Source organism: Dermochelys coriacea, chromosome 21 (assembly GCF_009764565.3).
Source record: "Dermochelys coriacea isolate rDerCor1 chromosome 21, rDerCor1.pri.v4, whole genome shotgun sequence".
In the NCBI taxonomy this organism is placed as follows: Eukaryota; Metazoa; Chordata; order Testudines; family Dermochelyidae; genus Dermochelys; species Dermochelys coriacea.
In genome coordinates this window covers 9,641,663-9,662,097 of record NC_050088.1, presented here as the reverse complement: position 1 = coordinate 9,662,097, position 20,435 = coordinate 9,641,663, and the positions used below count along the sequence as shown (strand labels likewise).

Below are 20,435 nucleotides of genomic sequence, written 5' to 3'. Positions count from 1 at the left end.
CCGTCTCTGCATCCCTCCCAGTCACACATCCCTTCCCCCTCCCAAGGCTTTTGCTCCACCAGCAGCCAGGATACACAAACACATGCACAGCGAGGAACATGCCTCAGAATATCAGGTGGACCTTCAGAGCGGAAGGATGGACTGTGGTGAAGGCACTGGACTGTTACTTCAAAAAATGGATTCAATTGCTCGCTCTGCCTCAGAGTCCGTGGGCCTCGCTTCCCCACAGTGCTAATCATCATTCCGTCATCTGTCTGCTCTATTCATCCGATGAAGTGAGCTGTAGCTCACGAAAACTTATGCTCTAATAAATTTGTTAGTCTCTAAGGTGCCACAAGTACTCCTTTTCTTTTTGCGAATACAGACTAACACGGCTGCTACTCTGAAACCCGTCTATTCAGATTGCAAGCTTTCAAGCTCTTTAGGCGGAGATTGTCTCTCACCTAGCACAATGGAGCCCTGACCTCAGGGTTGGTGCTATTGTAATAGAAACAAAAACCATCATCTCTCACCTTTAAGCAACCAGATCTCAGGAGGGGTACGAATTTTCCTTCTCATTCACAGCAAAGCGCAGGCACTGTGAGAATCAGTTTCTCCAAGTCATAAAGCCAGTGGCCACTGGAGGAATCAAGAACGATATTCTGGCCTCCCATGGTTAAGAAAGATGAATTCAAACTGGAAGAGGTGCAGAGAAGGGCCACCAGGATGATCTGAGGAATGGAAAACCTACCTTCTGAGATGAGATGCAAAGAGCTTGGCTTGTTTAGAAGCCTGAGGGGAGATATGATCGCTCTCTATAAATACATCAAAGGGATAAATACCAGGGAGGGAGAGAAGTTAAGCTCCAATGTGGACACAAGAACAAATGGATACAAACTGGCCATCAACAAGTTCAGGCTTGAAATTAGTGGAAGGTTTCTAACAATCAGAGCAGTGAAGTTCTGGAACAACCTTCCAAGGGGAGCAGCAGGGCAAAAAACCTAACTGGCTTCAAGACTGAGCTTGATACGTTTATGGAGGGGATGGCACGATGACGATGCCTATGATGGCACGTAGCCGACCTGTGACTGCTAGCAGCAAATATCTCCAACGGCCAGTGATGGGACACCAGATGGAGAAGGCTCTGAATTACTACAGAGAATTCTTTCCCATGTATCTGCCTGGTGGGTCTTGCCCACATGCTCAGGCTCCAACTGATCACCATATTTGTGGCAAGGAAGGAATTATCTCCTGGGTCAGACTGGCAGAGACCCGGGGGGGGTTTGCCTTCCTCTACAGCATGCGGCACAGGTCACTTGCAGGTTTAAACTACTATAAATGGCAGATTCTCTGTTATTTGAAGTCTTTCGTTTAAATCATGATTTGAGGACTTCAGTAACTCAGCCAGAGGTTAGGGGGTCTATTACAGGAGTGGGCAGGCGAGGTTCTATGGCCTGTAATGTGCGGGAGGTCAGACTAGATGATCATGATGGTCCCTTCCGGCCTTAAAGTCTGTGAGTCTAAGAAGCCAGAAAGGCTACAATGGTGCAGGATGATTATTTCCCAGCTTGACAGCCCTGGAGACTGACAACTCTGTCAATCCAGAGCATGTGTGGCAGCAGGGCAAGCTTCCCCCACAATGGAGCACAAATGGCATTCCACCCTAATGCAGAGAGGGGCTAAGGATCTACAGGCCATTCAGTCCTAGGCCTCTCTGCTCAGGCTGCCAATACTGGCACCAGTTAACACGGAGGAGATGGGGCAGGTTTGAGATACTGACGCCCATACGACTGCCATAATAGAAGAGTGCAAGCTGGTGCCCACATTCTGCTGCAGAAGATAGCGTGCCCCAGTGGTAGGCTGCAGAAGGAACACAACAGTAGCCGCTCCCCAGACACCACGTGGCCTCTTACCCCGGAACTTCTTGGGTGGATTACCCAGATCGCCAGCTGCTGGCTCCACCACACACCGATCATCCACCAGCCTGGAAAACAAGCAAGCAAACAACAACATTTCAGAGACAATGACATTACAGACATTACATACTTCAGCGAGCTCAGCGGCTTCGCCACAAACCACAGAGCTGCCAAAGAAGCTGTGCTATTGTCACATTTCAAGTCTAAACATCACTAACGTTACACAATGCTGGACCCACAAGACGACTTCCTGTGTTTTCTACCTAGATATGTGGACTCCATAAATACCTATCACCATAGCAGTTAGGTCCTCAATCAACTTATACCTGTCAGGATCCTCCACCATGTATAACCTCCTGGGGTTTTCACCATCCAGTGTTATGGGCTGCACGCTTGCCCATCTATCAGTCCCCTAGGATGAACCACTGCAGATATGCATTGCTGGCAAAGCTTCTGATGTTCTATATTGAGAATGCCCCCACTAGAACTCCTCTGCAACGTATTTACCAATCCAGTCTGTAAAATCTCACATATAAATCCTGAAGGTGCTACTAAAGGAGAATCCCATACTTAGCATAGAGAGACTCTGTTGCCATATATGGCACAGAAATAGGTGTCTGAGTAAACAGCCATCATGCCTCCTGGAACAACTAGGATTCCTGGCAGTATTTTGGAGCTTCGGCTTCTAACCCCAGCACAACTCGGACCAAAAAAGAACCCATTGTACAAGAGGGATAGCACGAGACACAAAGATGGGCTCCAGATTGGAGCTTTCCCAAAAGTTTGGGAATGTTTGGATCCAGGCCTTTGCCCTGGGCCTCTCAGTAAAACATATCCAGTTAAAAGAAAAGGAGTACTTGTGGCACCTTAGAGACTAACAAATTTAGTCTCTAAGGTGCCACAAGTACTCCTTTTCTTTTTGAGAATACAGACTAACACGGCTGCTACTCTGAAACATATCCAGTTAAGTGAACTATTTTGAAGGGAGTTTTGAGCTCAGTTCTCTTTTCCAAACCAGTTCAACCATCCCCTTGTTTTAGCCTGCACTGCTCTGGCTCTTGGTATGTAATTATTCCACCCTGCTATGAGAATTCAGGATCACATAACTTGGTAGGCACGCGTCCCGTCTTATTAAATGTGCAACTCCATGCTCCTTGGGCCTTGCAACTCTAAGTGTTACAGCCCCCTTTTCTTCATGCTTTCGGTGGGTCCTCCAAGAGCCACCGCTCATTTTATATCTAAGTGAATAATCTGATATTATTACTGGGAAAAAGCATGCAATGGCAATACTGTCATGCAGTGGGGCTGGAACAATTTTTATAGTGAGGGTCCTGAGAGCCATTGAACCATACTGTAAATCGTGTATATAATGGAAACCACTTCAAGCCAGGGGGTGCGGCAGCCACCCCAGTTCCAGGACCTGTGCTGTTATGGATGAATAGTTGATACTAAGAACTAGGAAAACACACACTTTGGTGCTTTGTCAGCTAAGCTCACTGAACACAACAGGGACTCGCATCCTTCCATTTTCTTCACCAGGTCACTGTGTGCCCCGCCCCCCCTTTCACCCCTCTCTATTTCAGGGACCCCAATACCACCTCCCTCATGCCCAGGTCTCTGCATGTCCCCCATTCTCCCCTCACACTGGGGGCTCTGGGTGTGTCCCCTCAGTTTTAGGGGCATATGTAAAAACATAAGTAGTTAAACTTGTATAATTTCTAAAGTGTTGAAATAAGTCTTTTCTTTCTGGCTGGGAGATCAGTCATTCAGGATGTCAATATTTAAAACTCCATTTAGATAATGGGCAGAGATTAAATGAGAGTATTATGCAGGAAGCTATTAATGGATGACATCAGCTGACGCTTTGATCTATAGACAATTACAGACCTCATTAAAGATGATAGGTCTGCTAACCAAATGCCCAGGGGCTTTATGTTCCCCCTATTTCCCTCTTTTGGGCTTTCAAGAAAATCCATAGGGTTCTGCCCTTTGGTGCCTAGAACTTTCCCTGACGTTTTGGCATTGATTGGATATGGTGTTCAGAAATTATTTTGCTCCAGACAGACAGAGAAATGCCATCATGTTGAGTGTAGGACTTCACCAAACAACAGATCAAAGCCAGACTTCCCTCCCCATGATACCTGATCCAAAACATGCCCAGATTTTGTTCTGCCAAACAAAATAACTTGACAGACGAGGGCTTGCAAAAGCAAAGCCGCACCCTGTTTTGCCTACCTCTCATCTGAGTGTTACTCAACTGCTGCTCCACATGCCTCATCCTATCCACACACACCATCTTGTAGGTGTCAGGATCTCCCGCAGGCCCTGCAAGGACCAGGCATAACTGAGGAACAAGCTCCTCCAGTGAGGCAAGCCATACCTGCTATGCTACTTCACCTTTCCATGCCGGCCCTTTGGAAGAGATATGCTGAGGGAAACTGCATGCTCTGGTAAGCACATGTCTGCCAAAGGGGAACATAAGAATGGCCATACTGGGTCAGACCAATGGTCCATCTAGCCCAGTATCCTGTCTAGTGATAGTGGCCAATGCCAGGTGCTATAGAGGGAATGAACAGAACAGGGAAATCATTGAGTGATCCACCCCGTTGCCCACACCTAACTTCTGGCAAAGAGAGGCTAGAGGACGCTCAGAATATGGGGTTGCATCTCTGCCCCTCCTCCTTAATTGTCATTGATGGACCTATCCTCCATGAACATATTAGTTCTTTTTTTTAGCCCTGTTATAGTTTTGGCCTTCACGACATCCCCTGGCAAGGAGTTCCACAGGTTGACTGTGCATTGTGTGAAGAAGTACTTCCTGGCATTTGTTTTAAACCTGTCTATTAATTTCATTGGGTGACCCCTTGTTCTTGTGTTATGTGTGGGAGTAAACAACACTTCTTTATTCACTTTCTCCACCCCATTAATGATTGTATAGACCTCTCTCATACCCCCCCCCCTTAGTTGTCTCTTCAAAGCTGAAAAGTCCCCATCTTTTTTGACCTCTTCTTATACGGAAGCCGTCCCGTACCTCTAATCACTTTTGTTGCCCTTCTCTGTATACCTTTTCCAGTTCCAATATATCTTTTTTTGAGATGGGGCGACCAGATCTGCATGCAGGGTTCAGGGTATGATCTATAAAGAGGCATTATGATATTTTCTGTCTTATTATCTATCCCTTTCCTAACAGTTCTTACATTGTTAGCTTTTTTGATTGCCGCTGCACACGGAGCAGATTTTTTCAGAGACATCAGAGGCCCCCACCTGCCACAGGCTGCTTAAGACAATGGGGCTGAATTCAGCCTGCAGACAAATCATGGAGTGGCTGGAGGAAGGCAGATGGGATGCAGACTCCAAGGGATCTGAGATCAACCAATGGGCCATCATCAGCCCTCATGCACAGAGGGGGAACAGAGGCAGAGAGACATTAAGCAATTTACCCAGCATTACCCAGGCGTTTGTGGCAGAGCTGGGAACCGAACCAGATCTCGTGAGTCCCGGGCCAATGCATTAACCACACTACCACTCTTCCTCACGGGATCGTGCCACCTGGTTGCACCAAAGTAATCTCACAAGTGGTTTTGCCATGAGCCTGCAGCAGGACATGACACCTTAGAGGTGTGACAATGGCATCCAGGGACTCCGAGGTCTCTGGTTCCAATCAGACACAGGTGCAATCAAGGGGATTATGCCACAGAGCAGTGCAGCCCAATCTAATGTTAGCAGGCAGAATACGAGGAGGGAAAGCTTCCCAGAGCTCTGCCTTTCGGGGCAACCCAGGTTAGCACTGCCCAGCACCTTCGTAAGTGCAGCTCAAGCCTTACAGCTCGCTTCCCCGAGCTCAGACACCAGCAGCCCATCTCTGAAATAGCCATGAGCCAGAAAACCACTGGCAGCACTTGTGTCTGAGCTCCTGGGTACAAACTGAACGCACCGAGCAGGGCTTGGGCCTGCACTTATGCATGGACATTCCCCGGTGTCTGCAAGCAAGCTGGATATTCGGTTTGCAGAGAACTTCCCTCTTCACAGCGCTCTGGCTGTGGGGAAAATGCCTTTCGATTGCTCCATCCCGAGGAATCTGGACTCTGCTCTAACTCATGGGGAACTGGAAGACCCCCAACGAGAGGAAAATGGCACGGTGTCCTTGAAATAGGAGGCGTGGGCAAGCGGAGGCCAGAGAGGTGATTAAAAGAGAGAGCGCCAGGAAGCCCATCTCGGTCACACTGGTATCAATCCAGTGGGGTTACTCTAGATTGACACCCGGGTGTCTCAATGGTCAGAATCTGGCCCAAGTCTTTACCAACACCTCCTTCAAGCGACCTCTGACCTCTCCCTCTTCCTTCCCTATTTGCTGGAAGCTTTGGACAAGGACGCGGCCACTTCCTGTTTAATTCTCTTGGACGTCTTATAAAGCTATTGCAACAGAAGCTCTCAGGTGCATTAGAGATCAGTACAGCACGTGGCACAACGCAGGCCTAAATTAATAGTAATAAAGTTCCATCTGCCACCCTGATTCTGCCTGGCCCTCTCCCCATTCTCACCCAGCTACTCAGCAGCAGGTTTGAGGAGAACGACCCTCCAGCAGTTGAGTTTATTGGGAATTGTTTCACACATAGCTCTGTCCAGTAACCTCTGCCAGGACATGGGTTACAGACAGATCCCATGAACCGGGAGCCAGATACAAAGTCCATGGAATCCGCGAGGAAGACTCGCGGGGACTACACTAGGCTTTGGAGGAGAGGATGTGGGATCGAGTGGGCATTGTACTGAACCAATGCTGCACCGCAAGGAGGACGATTGTGCTGCTGGAGTTGTAAATGACGTCAGAAGTGCATTCAGCCATGGTCAACTCCCGGGCTACCGTCATAAGGCTTGTGAGCCTCGGTAGTTTTCTTCAGGCACCAGCTCCTGGAGTCATGGGATAATACAAGACACTCAGCTTTCACTTAAAAAGAAAGGCAAGTCCCTAGCCCTCTGGTTACAGAGAAAAGCTTAAAGGCTCCAAAAAACAAACAAAGTAAATAACCCTTCCCCTCCATCCAATGTATATTATTTTCAAATCTCATGATCTTAAGTCCATTTCATGAAGCAGAGTGGGGAGGGAGGCTGACTCATGCTGTTTGAGCACACAGAGTTGACAATAGTGTGGATGTGAAGGAGACTGGATAACAGGGACACTTTCCCCAAGGCCAGCATACCGTCTGCACCGCACTGCTAGAAGCGAGCATGTGCTGCTGGAGTCTGACCTGGCATCAGAAGAGTGTGGCAATGCTGGAGTCTCAAAGGGGTGGGGATGGGCACAGGCCAGAAAGGGAGGGGAAAGAAGGGAACAGAGAGGAAGGGGGAGCCAGATACAGAGAAATTGGGCAGAGGGGGAAGCTGCATTTTGCACAGCATGCACAGAAGCAGCGGAAGTGCAATGCCTCAAATGGGCCCAACTTCAGGGCTTGGGGGTTTTATTACCCAAGGGGGCGGTTTGCTCAAACAAACTTTGACTGTAGTCAAATGGCAGCACTTAGACTGCAAGCAAATTAGGGGGGTTTCCCCCTTATCTGTAGCCCAGGCTTCCTATGTGTACACACTTCCTCTAAAGCAGTCTCCCCTCCTGCCTTGCCGTTCCCCAGCTGTAGCACTAGGAGGAAAGGACAAGTAGCTAGAGATACACGAGGAGGGAAAGTGCTCGTACTCTGCCCGCCCAGCTGGCTACATGCACACTGGGAACGCGGGTATGTGGCACATGCATAGAGCCTGGTCGGAGGGTCCAGGCAGAACTAGCATGGACTTCAGTGTGGGCTCGGCCTGAGTAAATCCCAAGGGAGCGACGTCGGACTTGATCTCTGGAACAGGAAAAGTCTCCACTGCACCTACAGCCATGTGCAGCTAGCTCAGCAAGAAGTGGAACGAGGAGACGTCCTTAAATGACAGCAGCCAGAATTATATATACACTCAGCAGGGACCCATGTGGGGCCTGCAGAAATTGTCCTTGTTCTTTTGTATGCCTAACTTCATCAAAAAGCTCTAAGCAGATGCACCCGTCTCTCTCCCTCCCCGCACTGTCATTCTGGATTGCGCTCTGATAAACTGGGAGCTTACTGGCTGTGCTACTGACTCATTGCCTGTCCTTGGGCAAGTCCCTTCGGCCAAAGTTTTCAAATTTAGAGCTAGGATTTTGGATGGAGCTGACAGGGTTCAGTCAGTCCAGCATCTATCCCCCATAGACTGTCAATGAGCTTTGGATGTCTGACACCCTTAGGCCACTCAGTCCTAGACTAAAACCAGATTTCAAAAAGGTATTTAGGTGTTTAAAGATGCAGCTCCTAAAGCACCTGAGCAAAGTTGGCCCCTAATTCCCATTGATTTCCAGGAGTGTTATGTGCCTTTTTCTAAAGGATCTGCTCTAGGAATTATTTTGAGGAGTTCTCTGCCTATGCTCGGCAGGAGGTCAGACCAGATGATCATATCGGTCCCTTCTGGGCACAGAATCTCAGCTACTAAACTTCTTTGGTGCTTTTCAAATCCCCATAGGTGCCTAGCTGCAGTTTTAGGTGCCTAAATAAAAGGGGCCTGATCGACAGCAGTTCCAAGCACCCCCGGCTCCCACTGACTCCGGCCAAGTTCAAAAATGTGGGCCTTAACTGCTGTTTACCGGCATTTACCAATCCATAATACAGGGTTAACAACATAGACCTAGCTCACTCCAAGTCTAAATTCGTTAATGATCACAAAATGGTTTCAGCTGCTTAGATCCTGGGATTACAAACTCTGTAGGAATCCAGAGTCTTACTTTTATTAAGCTGGTACCCTGAAATAACCTTCTCCTATAAAATACCTGAAAACAAAGGCTCCTCAGGCTGTTGACATGAGTCATCTGTAATAGTGCAAAGGCACAGACATGACTCATCTCATACCTGGTATTAGATGCTACTTGCTAGTGAGAGAAGACTCACACAGGTAGAGCTACCCCTCCTATTAGAAGAGTACGGAGATGCGGGGGCCAATTTACATTCTGGATTCGGAAAGCTGCTGGCAGGGCACTGGGGTGATAAGATAGTTGCTAGAGTTGGTCGGTAAATGAGAATCAGGCCTTCAGTGTTTAAGCATCTGAGGAAAGTACATTGAGAAACAGCAGCTATGAATGTGTTTGTGAAACAAATAAATCAAGCCACCTTTTAGTAAATTTCACCCTTTGGGAGGTTAACTAATGTAGGGCCTGATGCTACATGGTATGGTTTAGTGCCCTCCATCCAGCAAAACACACAAGCATCTGATTAACTTTAAGTACTCCTGTGGATATTAATGGGACTACTTGCACACTTCAAGTTAAGTAAGTGCTTAAGTGCCTTACTGGATCAGGGCCAGCATGCTTGTCCCATTGCAGGATCAGGCTTTTAATGGATAGTTCAGTGGAAGCAGCAAATGTCAGTACTTGAAACATATTTGATAGGCCCCTAACTTTCTCCTGGGGGAATCAGCCAGGTGTGGACTACATACAATCACCATATAGGACAACACTAGTTCTCAGGAAAAAGCTTAATACCTTTAAGAACTATTTGGCCAGCAAAACTAGATTCCTTGGGAAGATGAAGAGTCAACAGTTGTAGCTTTCAACAGAGGTGCATTGGGCTGGGTGGGTTTAGAGAAAAAGGGGTCAAATTCTGCTTAGTTCCCTGCAGTGGCACCAGTGCATCTGAAACCCTGTGAATTCAAGCTTGCTGCCATGCAGCTGAGATGGACTATCCAAGTTTGCAAGCCAAGTTACAGTAGGGCGGTAGCACTCTCTAGTTAAGGTGGAGACTAATTCACCGTTTAGCAGCCAGTTTTCCTAAGTGCCCAAAATAATTGTATAAGTAAGCTGCAGCTTACTCACAGATACCCTGCATGAGTCTCTCTCCCCGTGGCGAGGCCTGCACATGCATTGGAACGGATCCTGGCAGCTGCATTAGAATGGTGAATCTATCACATCCCATGAGCCATAAATTATTACTGAAGCACTTCCAGCAGCCCAGCTGCAGGGAAGTACTGAGTTTGTGGCTGTATTTCTTATTGCCCTGAGCTGTGGCTTAAGCAGAGTCAGCTCAACTCCTCTGGAGCCCTTTAATAAACCAACCGCCATGAAGCGAATGCAGTGCTGACGACAGGGACCTGCTGGACAACACTGAAGATTAAGGTCTTCTCTTCACAGAGTGGGGACAGCACAGACGCTTTTTCATCCCACCTTTGGGAACCCTGTTCTGACCTTTGCCTCTCTGCAGAGGCTGCTAGTAACAGCATTGCATTAGTGCTGGTTCTGTCACACTGATACCTGGACTCTAAGCTCTGGACCAAACCCAGCAATGCCTCTCCCACGGGTCACAGTCACCAGCTGAAATTAACTATTGGGCCTTCCCAGCCTCGGCAGGATTCAAGCCAGAGTCTTTGTATCCCTTTACCAACCCCCAAGCCAGCCAGTCCCCTATCGGCCCACTGAGGACTACACCATTCCGTCTACAACCCCTTCCGAGAGGGACATGCAGAATCACAACCGTGGCAGCTACAAAAGTGGGGCTGTTTGTTGCTCTGAGGCTGGCTCAGTCAATGGCAGGAGGAAAACACTTCGTGTGTGTGTGTGTGTGTGTGTTCTCTCTCTCCTTTTAATTGCCTGGAGGCACGTGCTTTTTGATCCGGTAGGTAGTTACCCTTTACCCAGTTCCATTTCCCTGAACTGCCCCACCTCTTCAATCCACCTGCAATCACAATAACAGTTATCAAAAAGGTGTGATTTCCAATTAAACAGATACTTATTCAAGCATGTTTACACACAGCCCTTCCCCTCTGCGAGGCCTGGAATATACAAGATGCGTGCCCAGTGACTCATGCCCACCCGCTGTTTGTCCATGAGCACCATTCTTCACATGGCTTAGCTGACAAGTCCCAGGCATTGTATCTCCTGGAGACTCCTGAAAGGAACAATCCTTTTCGCGAGAGATTGAGTCCAAAAGGCACTTCTGCACGACCCTGGTTCGGTTTATTCTGCTTTGGCCATTAGAACTCAGGGCCGGAAGTGAGATGGCAAACAGCAAAGAGGCAGGTTTCAGAGTAGCAGCCGTAGTGATTAGAGCCTGGGCTCTAAGCCCTGTTCGGCCTTGAACTTGCAGTGTGATTTAAAAAAAAAAAAAAAAAAAAAACAGCCAAACCTCTGTGCCTCAGTTTCCCCATCTATAAATGAGGATGATAATTGTTGGTCTATAAAGTTTGAAATCCTTAGATGGAAAAGCCTATATCAGTATCTAGTCTTACTTACTACTAGCAAAAACGCCAGGGGATGTCGTCACATCTTGGGGACACCTTTCCAGATTCCTCACCGGGATTTTGAAACCACCAAAGAAGAGACTATCCTCCACAGACTCCTTCCCAGGTTTTACAGTGAGCCCAGTGCCAGGCTTTATGCCTCTAGTCACTGCTGGGCAAGGTACCCCGGGCAGGGAGGATCCATAAAGCTCAGAACTCTGTACCTTGTGATCAAGGCTCCATGCTTGGTTTTAAGTAGCTAAACAATAACCCCAAACCAGGATTGTGGGGAGGATGAGAGCGCATGAATGGGTCACAGGACAGATGTTGCACTGGTGGAAGGGTGCTCAGATGCTCCAGCGCGGATGGCAGTAGAAGCACCTTCCTAGAACTGACCAGAACTGGCCCTAGCACCAGACCTGCCCATGTGGACTTTGGATGATTGGAGGGCATGGCTTAAGTGTTGCCTTAAGGCAGCACTCCAGGAAACAGGTCAGTTTTCACAGGATCCCACTGTCATCTTTTAGTGCTTTGTCTCTTTCCTGGAAGCATTATTCATCCCCAAGGAGAAATAGGGCACTTGGGGATAGACGTGGTATTAGCCTCTGATGAATTCCAGCAGTTAAACACTCCCCAAATCACTCAGCATGGGAAGCTTTTAGTGGCATTACTACTTAGCACTTAATAGGTCAGGTACTGGGAGGGGTCCTCAGTGGTTAGGACTCCTGGGTTCCATTTCCAGCTCTGGAAGGAGGATGTGCTCAAAGCAGGAAACTGAGGCAGGATTCCTGGGTTCCTTTCTCTCTCCTCAGCCACCGACTCGCTGTGTAGCTGTGTGTCATCTGTACAGTGGCCATAACAAAGATCGCTACCTCACCGTAACAAGGGGGTTGGGAGGCTTCCTTCGTTAGTGTCTGTAAAGACCTTTGAGATTTTTCACTTGCAAGGTGCCGTCTGAGAGAAGCATTAGTACTACAGAGGGAGATTTGCCAAGGCAGAAAGGGGACTTAGATGCTGAAAGTCAATAGGAGTTGGATGCTTAGCTACCCATTACGCCTTTATAAATCTCATCCTGAAATGATCTGTAGATGTGGGGCAAGAAGTGAACAGGTATAAATTATTAGAAACATTCCTTTAGCGGCAAACACACTAGAAGGACTAAAGCACCAATGAATTGAGTCCAGCTTTTCTCTCCCGAGCCCTTTTCTTAGCAAAGCGTGTGACATGCAACTCCATGACCTTTGCAGCTGCTTTTGTCCTGGGCCGTTTGAAACTGCCGTTTCTCTAGACATCTTTTGTGGGCAGCAGCTGAACGACTTTCAGCAAAGTCATGCAGCAGCCATTCTCCTCGGTGCACAAGTAGCTTCTAATCAGGCCTGGAGGGGAAGATTGAGATCAGGGTTCGGGTTTCTCCATCAAAGGAGCTCCTGGGGGGCATACAGCCAGATAAAAAACTACTGCAAAGTCTGGCACTATGAATACTTCTCCCCCTGCATTTTTCTCCACCGAGTTAATGGGAAACCTCTAAAACACTAACACTATGGTTAAAGGGTGTCATTGCAATGTTGTTTAGCCCTAGGATAATTTTCCCCCAAACATTTGGTCACTGCCACTATCTTAATTTTTGGAGATCATCCTTTCATTTCTCCAGGGAGTCTTTAATTACCTCCTCTCGTTGTTCTAACTTGGTCATTTCTTCTAATTTAAAGCATTCTGGCTAGTTTTATGCCCCAGTCCAGCAAAGCCCTGAAGCACATGCATTGGTTTGAGAATATGAGCAGTCCCATTTCCTGCAGTTGGGCTATTCTTGACTGAGATCATGACACCACAGGTGATTCAGGGGAACAGCTTGTCTAGTGGTTAAAGCAGGAGACTGAAGCCCTGACTGCCCTCAGCTCCCATTGAAGTCAGTGGGAGTTGAGGAGGCTTGGCATACTGCAAAACTCAACCCTGGGTGTTAGGGTCCCGAGTTCTATCATGGAGTGCCCTTAGGCAAGTTTCTTCCCTGCTCTATGCCTCAGTTTCCCTATATGTAAGATGGGGGTGAATGACACCCCCCCGACAAGTGGGGATTGTGAGGCTTAATTAACATTAACGAAGGGCCAGATTCTGATAGCCTTACTCCACGGGGGGCCCCATTGATCTCAGTGAGGTTGTTTGAAGAGTAAAGTACCATACAGCATGGATAAAGTTATCGGAATTGGGCCAAAGTGCTTGGAGATCTTCCTATGAAAGCTAGAGAAGTGCTGGTGTTTACTCATAACAAGGGTCTCCATTCATGGAGACCACAGACCCCAAGAATATAAGCTCACACAAGCTTCCATGCAGCCACAACAAAAATTTAGTCGGGTTCCCTTACAAGGTAATGATACAACTTGCATTTGTGTGTGTTTATGTCGGACATAAACCTAGAGATTAGTTGGCCAATAGGTTTCTTGGCTGCTGCATGCCGTAACAGATAGCTCAATGGTCTATTTTGGGGGCAACAGCTTGATCATTAACTGTTCAAGATGCCCTTTGGCCATATTCTGATCAAATTAGAATATAAGAGCAGCCATACTGGGCAGACCAAGGGCCCAGTATCCTGTCTGCTGACAACGGCCAATGCCAGGTGTCCCAGAGGGAATGAACAGAACAGGGAATCAAGTGATCCATCCCCTGTTGCCCATTCCCAGCTTCTGGCAGAGGCTGGGGACACCATCCCTGCCCATCCTGGCTAATAGCCATTGATGAACCTATCCTCCATGAATTTATCTAGTTCTTTTTGGAACCCTGTGTAGTCTTGGCCTTCACAACATCCTCCGGCAAGGAGTTCCACAGGTTCACTGTGCATTGTGTAGGGCGGAAAAAATACTTCCTTTTGTTTTAAACTTGCTGCCTATTATCTTCATTTGGTGACCCCTGGTTCTTGTGTTATGAGAAGGAGTAAACACCACCACTTATTTACTTTCTCTACACCAGTCATGATTTTTTAGACCTATCACTACCCCCTTTGCCATCTCTTTTCCAAGCTGAAAAGTCCCAGTCTTATTAGTCTCTCCTCATATGGCAGCCGTTCCAGACCCCTAATCATTTTTGTTGCCCATTCTGAACCTTTTCCCAATTCCAATATATCTTTTTCAAGATGGGGTGACCAGATCTGCATGCAGTATTTAAGATGTGGGCGTAGCATGGATTTATATAGAGGTAATATGATATTTTCTCTTATCTCTCCCTTTCTTAATGATTCCCAACATTCTGTTTGCTCTTTTGACGGCTGCTGCACATTGAGCGGATGTTTTCAGAGAATTATCCACAATGACTCCAAGATCTCTGAGTGCTAACAGCTAATTTAGACCCCATCATTTTATATGTACTGTTGAGATTATATTCTCCCTTTAGAAATGCACACACAACTCCCATTGCCTCCACTAACAAATCATGCTGGTGTCCAAGGGCAGAAGTTGGCCTGGTGCCTTCCATCCCACCTGAAGCTCTGAGCTGTAGCAGGGGGATGCTTCCTCTCCATGTACTAACAAAAGAACAAGTTCCACAGTTTAAGACTGCCCCTAGAGAGATGGTTCACCGTAGTTAGCAACAATCACAGAACTTCAGCCAAGGCAATTCCCACTTCATAGACCCTTTTAAAAAAAATATTTGTATTACCATAGCATCTAGGAATCCCAGTCATTATGCTAGACACTGTACAAACCACAGAACAAAGACAACTGCCCCTGCTCAAAGTGCTTCCAGTCTAAATAATTAAATCATCAAATTCATCCCCCTGCACGCCTTTGAGGCTTGTTCCTTACACGCTATTCTCGGGAGTTCTACCAGTCTCCTTTTAAATGACTCAAGCAACTACTTCCCTCAGGAGATAATCCTGGTTCGTGTTCTGCTCCCTGTTACAGCCACTAAAGAAATTCTCTGGAGGAGGAGATCCAAGTTCCAATTTACCTGGTGTATGTAACCATCCAACACCAAAGAGATCTTCAGAAAGTTAGAACCTTCTGTGTTTAATTTAAAAAAAAGCACCTTTCAATATCCTCTGAGAGTGCTAATTTTATTTTTCCTACATGTGCCACTGGGCTGAATTCTGATCTCGCTCACACAGGTGCCAATCTGCCAGAACCCCAGTGATGTCCATGGAGGGGCACGGTTGTAAGCCCCATGCCAGCGAGAGGAGCAATTGGGCCCATTACATGGGCAGACCTACCCTCCATAATGCTTCCACACATCATGTTCACTTGTTGCCTAGAACTGGCTTCTGTCATTCAAGACATTCCAGCTAACCAAAAGGATCACACTTCAGATTCTCTTTGTCAGCAATTCACCTTCCAGAACTGCAGCTTACTTTCTTTCCTCTCTGCTCTCTGGCTGCTGCTAGGGAGGATGTCAACACACAGATGGGGAGTTTCCGGTACTCTGCTCAGCTGAGTATGAAGCACTAAGGCCAGGACTAGCTAAGCTAAGCTATTTGACTAGCAAATGAACTAAACAAGATGTACAATGTGAAGAGGGCTCAGGAGACGCACTCTCAGCAGGTAACTCCACTTCTTTATCACAGCAATGATTTAAAGTGTGATTGCGCTGTTCCTAGTGTCAAGTACACAGATTTCATGCCCTGGTCAGAGTGGGGGTGTAACTGGGATGAATGCGATAACAATGAGTAAAGGAAAAAGATATCAGTCCAAATACAATGTCCCAGTAGCGAGATCTGTTAGTGTGTGGAATCATCTCCCAAGGGAAGGAGTGGGAACCCCATTGCTTGAGTCACTGCCAAACAAGATTGAACAAACCAACCGTGGGGAAGAGAGCCTGAAGAACTGACCATAGGGAACAATGCTGCATCAGCCTTGGAGGGCCCGGAAGGTCCAACAGGCCTGAGTCAGATGTAATGTCCCCAGTCTGGCATGGGGCTACCCAGCGCAGAACTGCAGAAGTTGAAGAGAATCTGCGTCAGTGACAGGGACACCTCTAGCATGGAGCCAGGTGGCCAGCGTAGAGGAGATCTCACCAAAATGACCGTGGGAACATTTTCTCACTAGTTCAGGGCCATGCACTTGCATGTCTGCATATGTACATGTAAATGTGTGTGCAAGTGGGTCTGTTTGCATGTGTGAAAATTAATGTGGGGTCGGGAAGGAATTTCCCCCAGGTCAGATTGGCAGCATCCTTGGGGGTGGTTTCAACTTTCTTTGCAGCATGTGGATGCAGGTCACTTGCCAGGATCCTGCCATTGAACAGTCTTGGTGCATTTTGGTCCTTCATATTCTCTGCCTGTAGCACAATAATCGCTTAGTCTCCCATGGGCTGTAATAAGAGAGTCTCATTTCAGTTGTTGGGTTTAGGGTGTGGGAGGGCGTTGGTGGCTTGTGACATACAGGAGAGCAAACTGGATGATCTGGTGGTCTCCTCTGGCTTTAAACTCTATGAGCACATTGTATAGTTGTGTTAGTGTACGTGTTTATAAGTTTGGGTGCATGGTGTAGGTGTGTTTTGTGCAGACAGGCGCATGTGTCCATATCTGCCATCACAGTGTGTATTTACACCCATGGCTGTCCATAGGCAAGTGTGTGGAGCAGAGTGTGTGCGCGTCAAGATGCATGAGAAGCCATCTTATGGGATCAAACTCTGCTGGTGAGAGAGACAAGCTTCTCTGTGTGGCTTGAAAGCTTGTCTCTTATTGGACCCACTTCAGTTGATGAAAGATTCCCTCACCCACCTTCTCTCTAATATCCTGGAACTGACACTGCTACAGCTACACTGCATATCTGTGTGGGTCAGCAGGGACTCAGTCAGAGAGAACCATAGGGTTTGTCCATGTCCAGCAGCCTGAATAAAGAACCCTCTTTGCATGCAACACGGCCCAGTCCTGCCTCCTTGTTATACCACGGGGGAATCCTCAGAGCCTCCCCAGGGTACAAAAGACTCCTGGGGGGTAGTTGGGGAGGGAAAGAAACCAGGGTAAACAGAGGGGAACCTTTAGCACCCAGGACACACAGCTGTGTGCTATCCAGCCAGTCCCCAATTCATATGATGGATTTGCCGGCACCGCTTCGCTCGAGTGGCTTGCCTGGGGGAAAGTTCGGCAAGAAGATGCCCAGGGCAGGGGGTCAGAGGGTATGTCCCCGGCACCCAAGCTGCCTTAACGTCACCCAAAAAAAACCCACAGAGAGAATAGCCTGGCAGAGCCCCAGGGTTAAGGATATAGACCTCTCCTGCCTCCCCCAGTGCACATGGTTCAGACTTCATGCAGGGGAATCATACAAGTTCAATATGGGAGTGACCTACCAGAGCATCAGCACAGACCCTTGCAGGTACAGAACACAGCCTCCCCTGCACCGACCCCGAGAGAGGAGCAAAGCTTAGTTTGTAATGGAAGAGGTGCCAGGCTCAAGCAATTTAACTTTCTTAACTGATGCAGCGAGTGGCCCAGAGGTGCCGGAGCTATGAACTGCTCTGGCCCTGGCACAATTTAAGCCCTGGGACCATCAGCTATTGAACAAACCCAATTCTTCAATATTAGTCTTGCCCACGCGCTGCCACGGAACCTTGCCGGGCATGTCCCTGGGCATCTCACCCCCGCTCCCTGGGGGCAGCGAAACTGATCACCTGTTGCTGGGGTGGGAATTGGGGAGGGGAAGCGCAGCCAGCCCAGACAAGGGGACGGGGCTGCAGGCAGGCAGCAATGGTCAGAGTGGAGCAGAGTCAAGGGCAACCCAGTCCAGGAGCTTGTCTCCAACAGCGGCTTCAGAGGAAGGTGCAAGTAACTTCACTGCGGAGACTTCCTCCACACGGGTCTCACCCTGACCTCTCTAGCGCCTTTGACCAGAGGCGGGCAGGCAGCCCTTTCGGCCTGCATCCGACGAAGCGAGCTGTAGCTCACGAAAGCTTGTGCACGAATAAATTTGTTAGTCTCTAAGGTGCCGCAAGTCCTCCTTTTCTTTTTGTGAATACAGACTAACAGGGCTGCTCCTCTGAAACTTACCTAGCCACTTCCCTTTTTTGTAACATAAATGAAGATAATCCGGCTCACTTCGCAGGGCCCCCCCCTCCGGCGCAGCCCCCCCCCCGCCCCCCAGGCGCTGGTCCACTCACCCCAGCGTGCTGATGAACCCATTGACCGACCCTTCGGCGTACAGGGAGACGATGTCCCCGATGTGCAAGAAGCTGGACATCTCATTCATGATCCCGGCGGCGCCCGTGGTCCCGGAGTCGCGGTCCTCAGCCCACTTCCACCGCCACGTGGGGGCACGGGAAGCAGCGGTCCCGGGGAGCCTGCCCCACCCCCGGAGCGGAGCCGGGCGGGAGGGTTTACATGCGCTCCCCAGTGCGGGAGCGCGCAAACAGGCAGCGCCGCAGCTGGGCTTGGCGGGGGGGGGCCCCCTCAATTACAGCTGGGCAGGAGGGCTCCGGCTTGGTTTGCTACCTGCAGCCAATGACAGCCGACCAGGAAGTCCCTGCCGAAGCCAGGCGTGCAAAGCTCGCCCGCATGGGGTGCCCCGCCGGCCCAAGCCCCACCCCTTCTCCCTCCAACTTGGGGGAGCTTCTTGCTGGCCCGGGCAGCGGCGCCCTGGGCCCCCCCCCCCATGCAGCGGGGTTGGGGGGGGTTGACTCACGCACATTCACACGCACCCCCCCCCTTGGCTCGTTCACACGAGGCGGGGAGGGCGACGGCTGCTCCGCTTAGTGCAGCCCGGGCGGCGGCTTCCTGTGGCTGGGGTGCAGGACCAAATTGTATGGGGTGGGGGGCTGAGAGCCATTGAACCAGCCTGTAACTCCTGGATAGGATGGAAACCGCTTCAAGCTGGGGGGGGCAGCGGTACCCCCAGTTCCAGCACCCATGTCCTGTGGGTGCCCAGGGGGCTCCGCCAGTGGGCCAGAGCCTTGGGGGCAGTTTCCCCTCTGATTGGGCTCGCAGCCCCTCGCTGGTACAGGCCACAGGGCGATTTAACCCCAGCTGATGCATTTACAAGTTGGACCTGCACCAGATCTCAGGGGAGCCACTAGGAAAGAGGGGAAGGAGGGTTAAACTGCACAATGGGACTTTGTACCCCCTTGCCTTAAAAAAAAAAAAAAAAACAACCAAACACACCAATGGCTCACTGATTTGTTTAAAGTCATCTCCCCCTCACACACACACACTTAGGGGTTACACAGCCAGTCAGTGGCAGAGCTGGAAGTACAAGCCAGGAATCTGGACTCCTAGTCCCCCTGCTCCAACCCATAGACCCCACTCCCTCAGAGCCAGGAACCGAACCTAGGAGTCTGCCCTCCCAGCTTCTCCTCTGTTCTAACCCCCACACTCCCCTCCCATCACAGAGCTGGGAACAACCCCAGAGTGCCAGTTCCCTGTCCACTGCTCTAACCATTGGACCATACTCCCCTCCTAGATGTGGGAGTCCTGACTCACAGCCCACCCTTCTCTAACCCACTAATCCCCGTGAGCTAGGAACTGAACACTCCCGAGTCCTGACTCCTGGTCCCCTTGCTCTGATTTCTGGGTGCTGAGATTAAGGATGAGAAGTTCCCCCACGGAAGGAACATTTGGGAGGAAAAGCAGAGTATTCAGGAGAGAAAAGCTTTTTCACACATAGCTGGAGAAGCCAATGAGGGTTTATTAAACAGAGATTTTGATCCATGGCATTCTCTGGGACTTGCTGGGGGGAAAAAAATAATATTAAAATAAAAAAAATGAAATCAGCATCCACTGCACATGGGAATCCCTGGAGCTAGTCACCTCTGATTGGTTGCAAAGCTCTCTGCCGGCTTGCTCCAGCCTGCCTCAGAGACCTGACGTTTCTCCATCCTTGGCTCATTCATCCCCAGCCCTCCCTCTGTCCTGCACTCTGGCCCTAGGGGATAAGAGCCTTTGTCTCCGCAGCCTACAAACAAATAGTGATGATAAAGCCTCATTTAGGACCAGGTTGGTCCCCACCCACATCTGAGGCAGGAACGGGCCATCCTTGCAACCCCTGAGGGCTAGTCACCCCAGAGGGTTTTGGGGGAAGTGGAAATGGCCAGTTGTGGCTGGAACCGTGCCAGGTTCAGCACATTGGGAGGAGGTTTGGCTTGGGGCTCTAATCTGGGCCATGCATAGCAAGGTGCTTTGAGAGGTAGTCTTACTACCCTAGAACACCCTCTGGAGAGCTGTGGGGTGGAGCTGTCCCCAAAGCTTGGCTGGGTCTTATTGGCACAATACACCTCACTGCACACAACACGGCCAAGAATCAGTCATGGGGCCACTGCAGCCCATGCAAGAATAAGGATTAGGAGGAGACCTATGTGGGG

The 20,435-nt window shown here is 49.2% G+C and overlaps 1 protein-coding gene across 6 annotated transcripts in view; it reads right to left on the bottom strand.

The window, feature by feature from the left end:
* The window catches only part of ITPR3 (inositol 1,4,5-trisphosphate receptor type 3), a 97,824-nt gene that overhangs the window by 66,359 nt on the left and 11,030 nt on the right, over window positions 1-20,435 (bottom strand). For 3 of the 6 annotated variants that reach the window (XM_043500284.1, XM_043500285.1, XM_038379734.2), the window contains exons 1-2: window positions 18,243-18,452; window positions 1,893-1,963 (exon numbers count right to left, since the gene is read on the bottom strand). In XM_043500284.1, the coding sequence (XP_043356219.1) occupies window positions 1,893-1,963; window positions 18,243-18,331 (160 nt within the window). In that variant the 5' untranslated portion in view covers window positions 18,332-18,452. Of the gene's footprint in view, window positions 1-1,892; window positions 1,964-18,242; window positions 18,456-20,435 lie in introns of those variants that run through there. The other 3 variants (XM_038379735.2, XM_043500286.1, XR_006276439.1) reach the window with 2 other exon arrangements.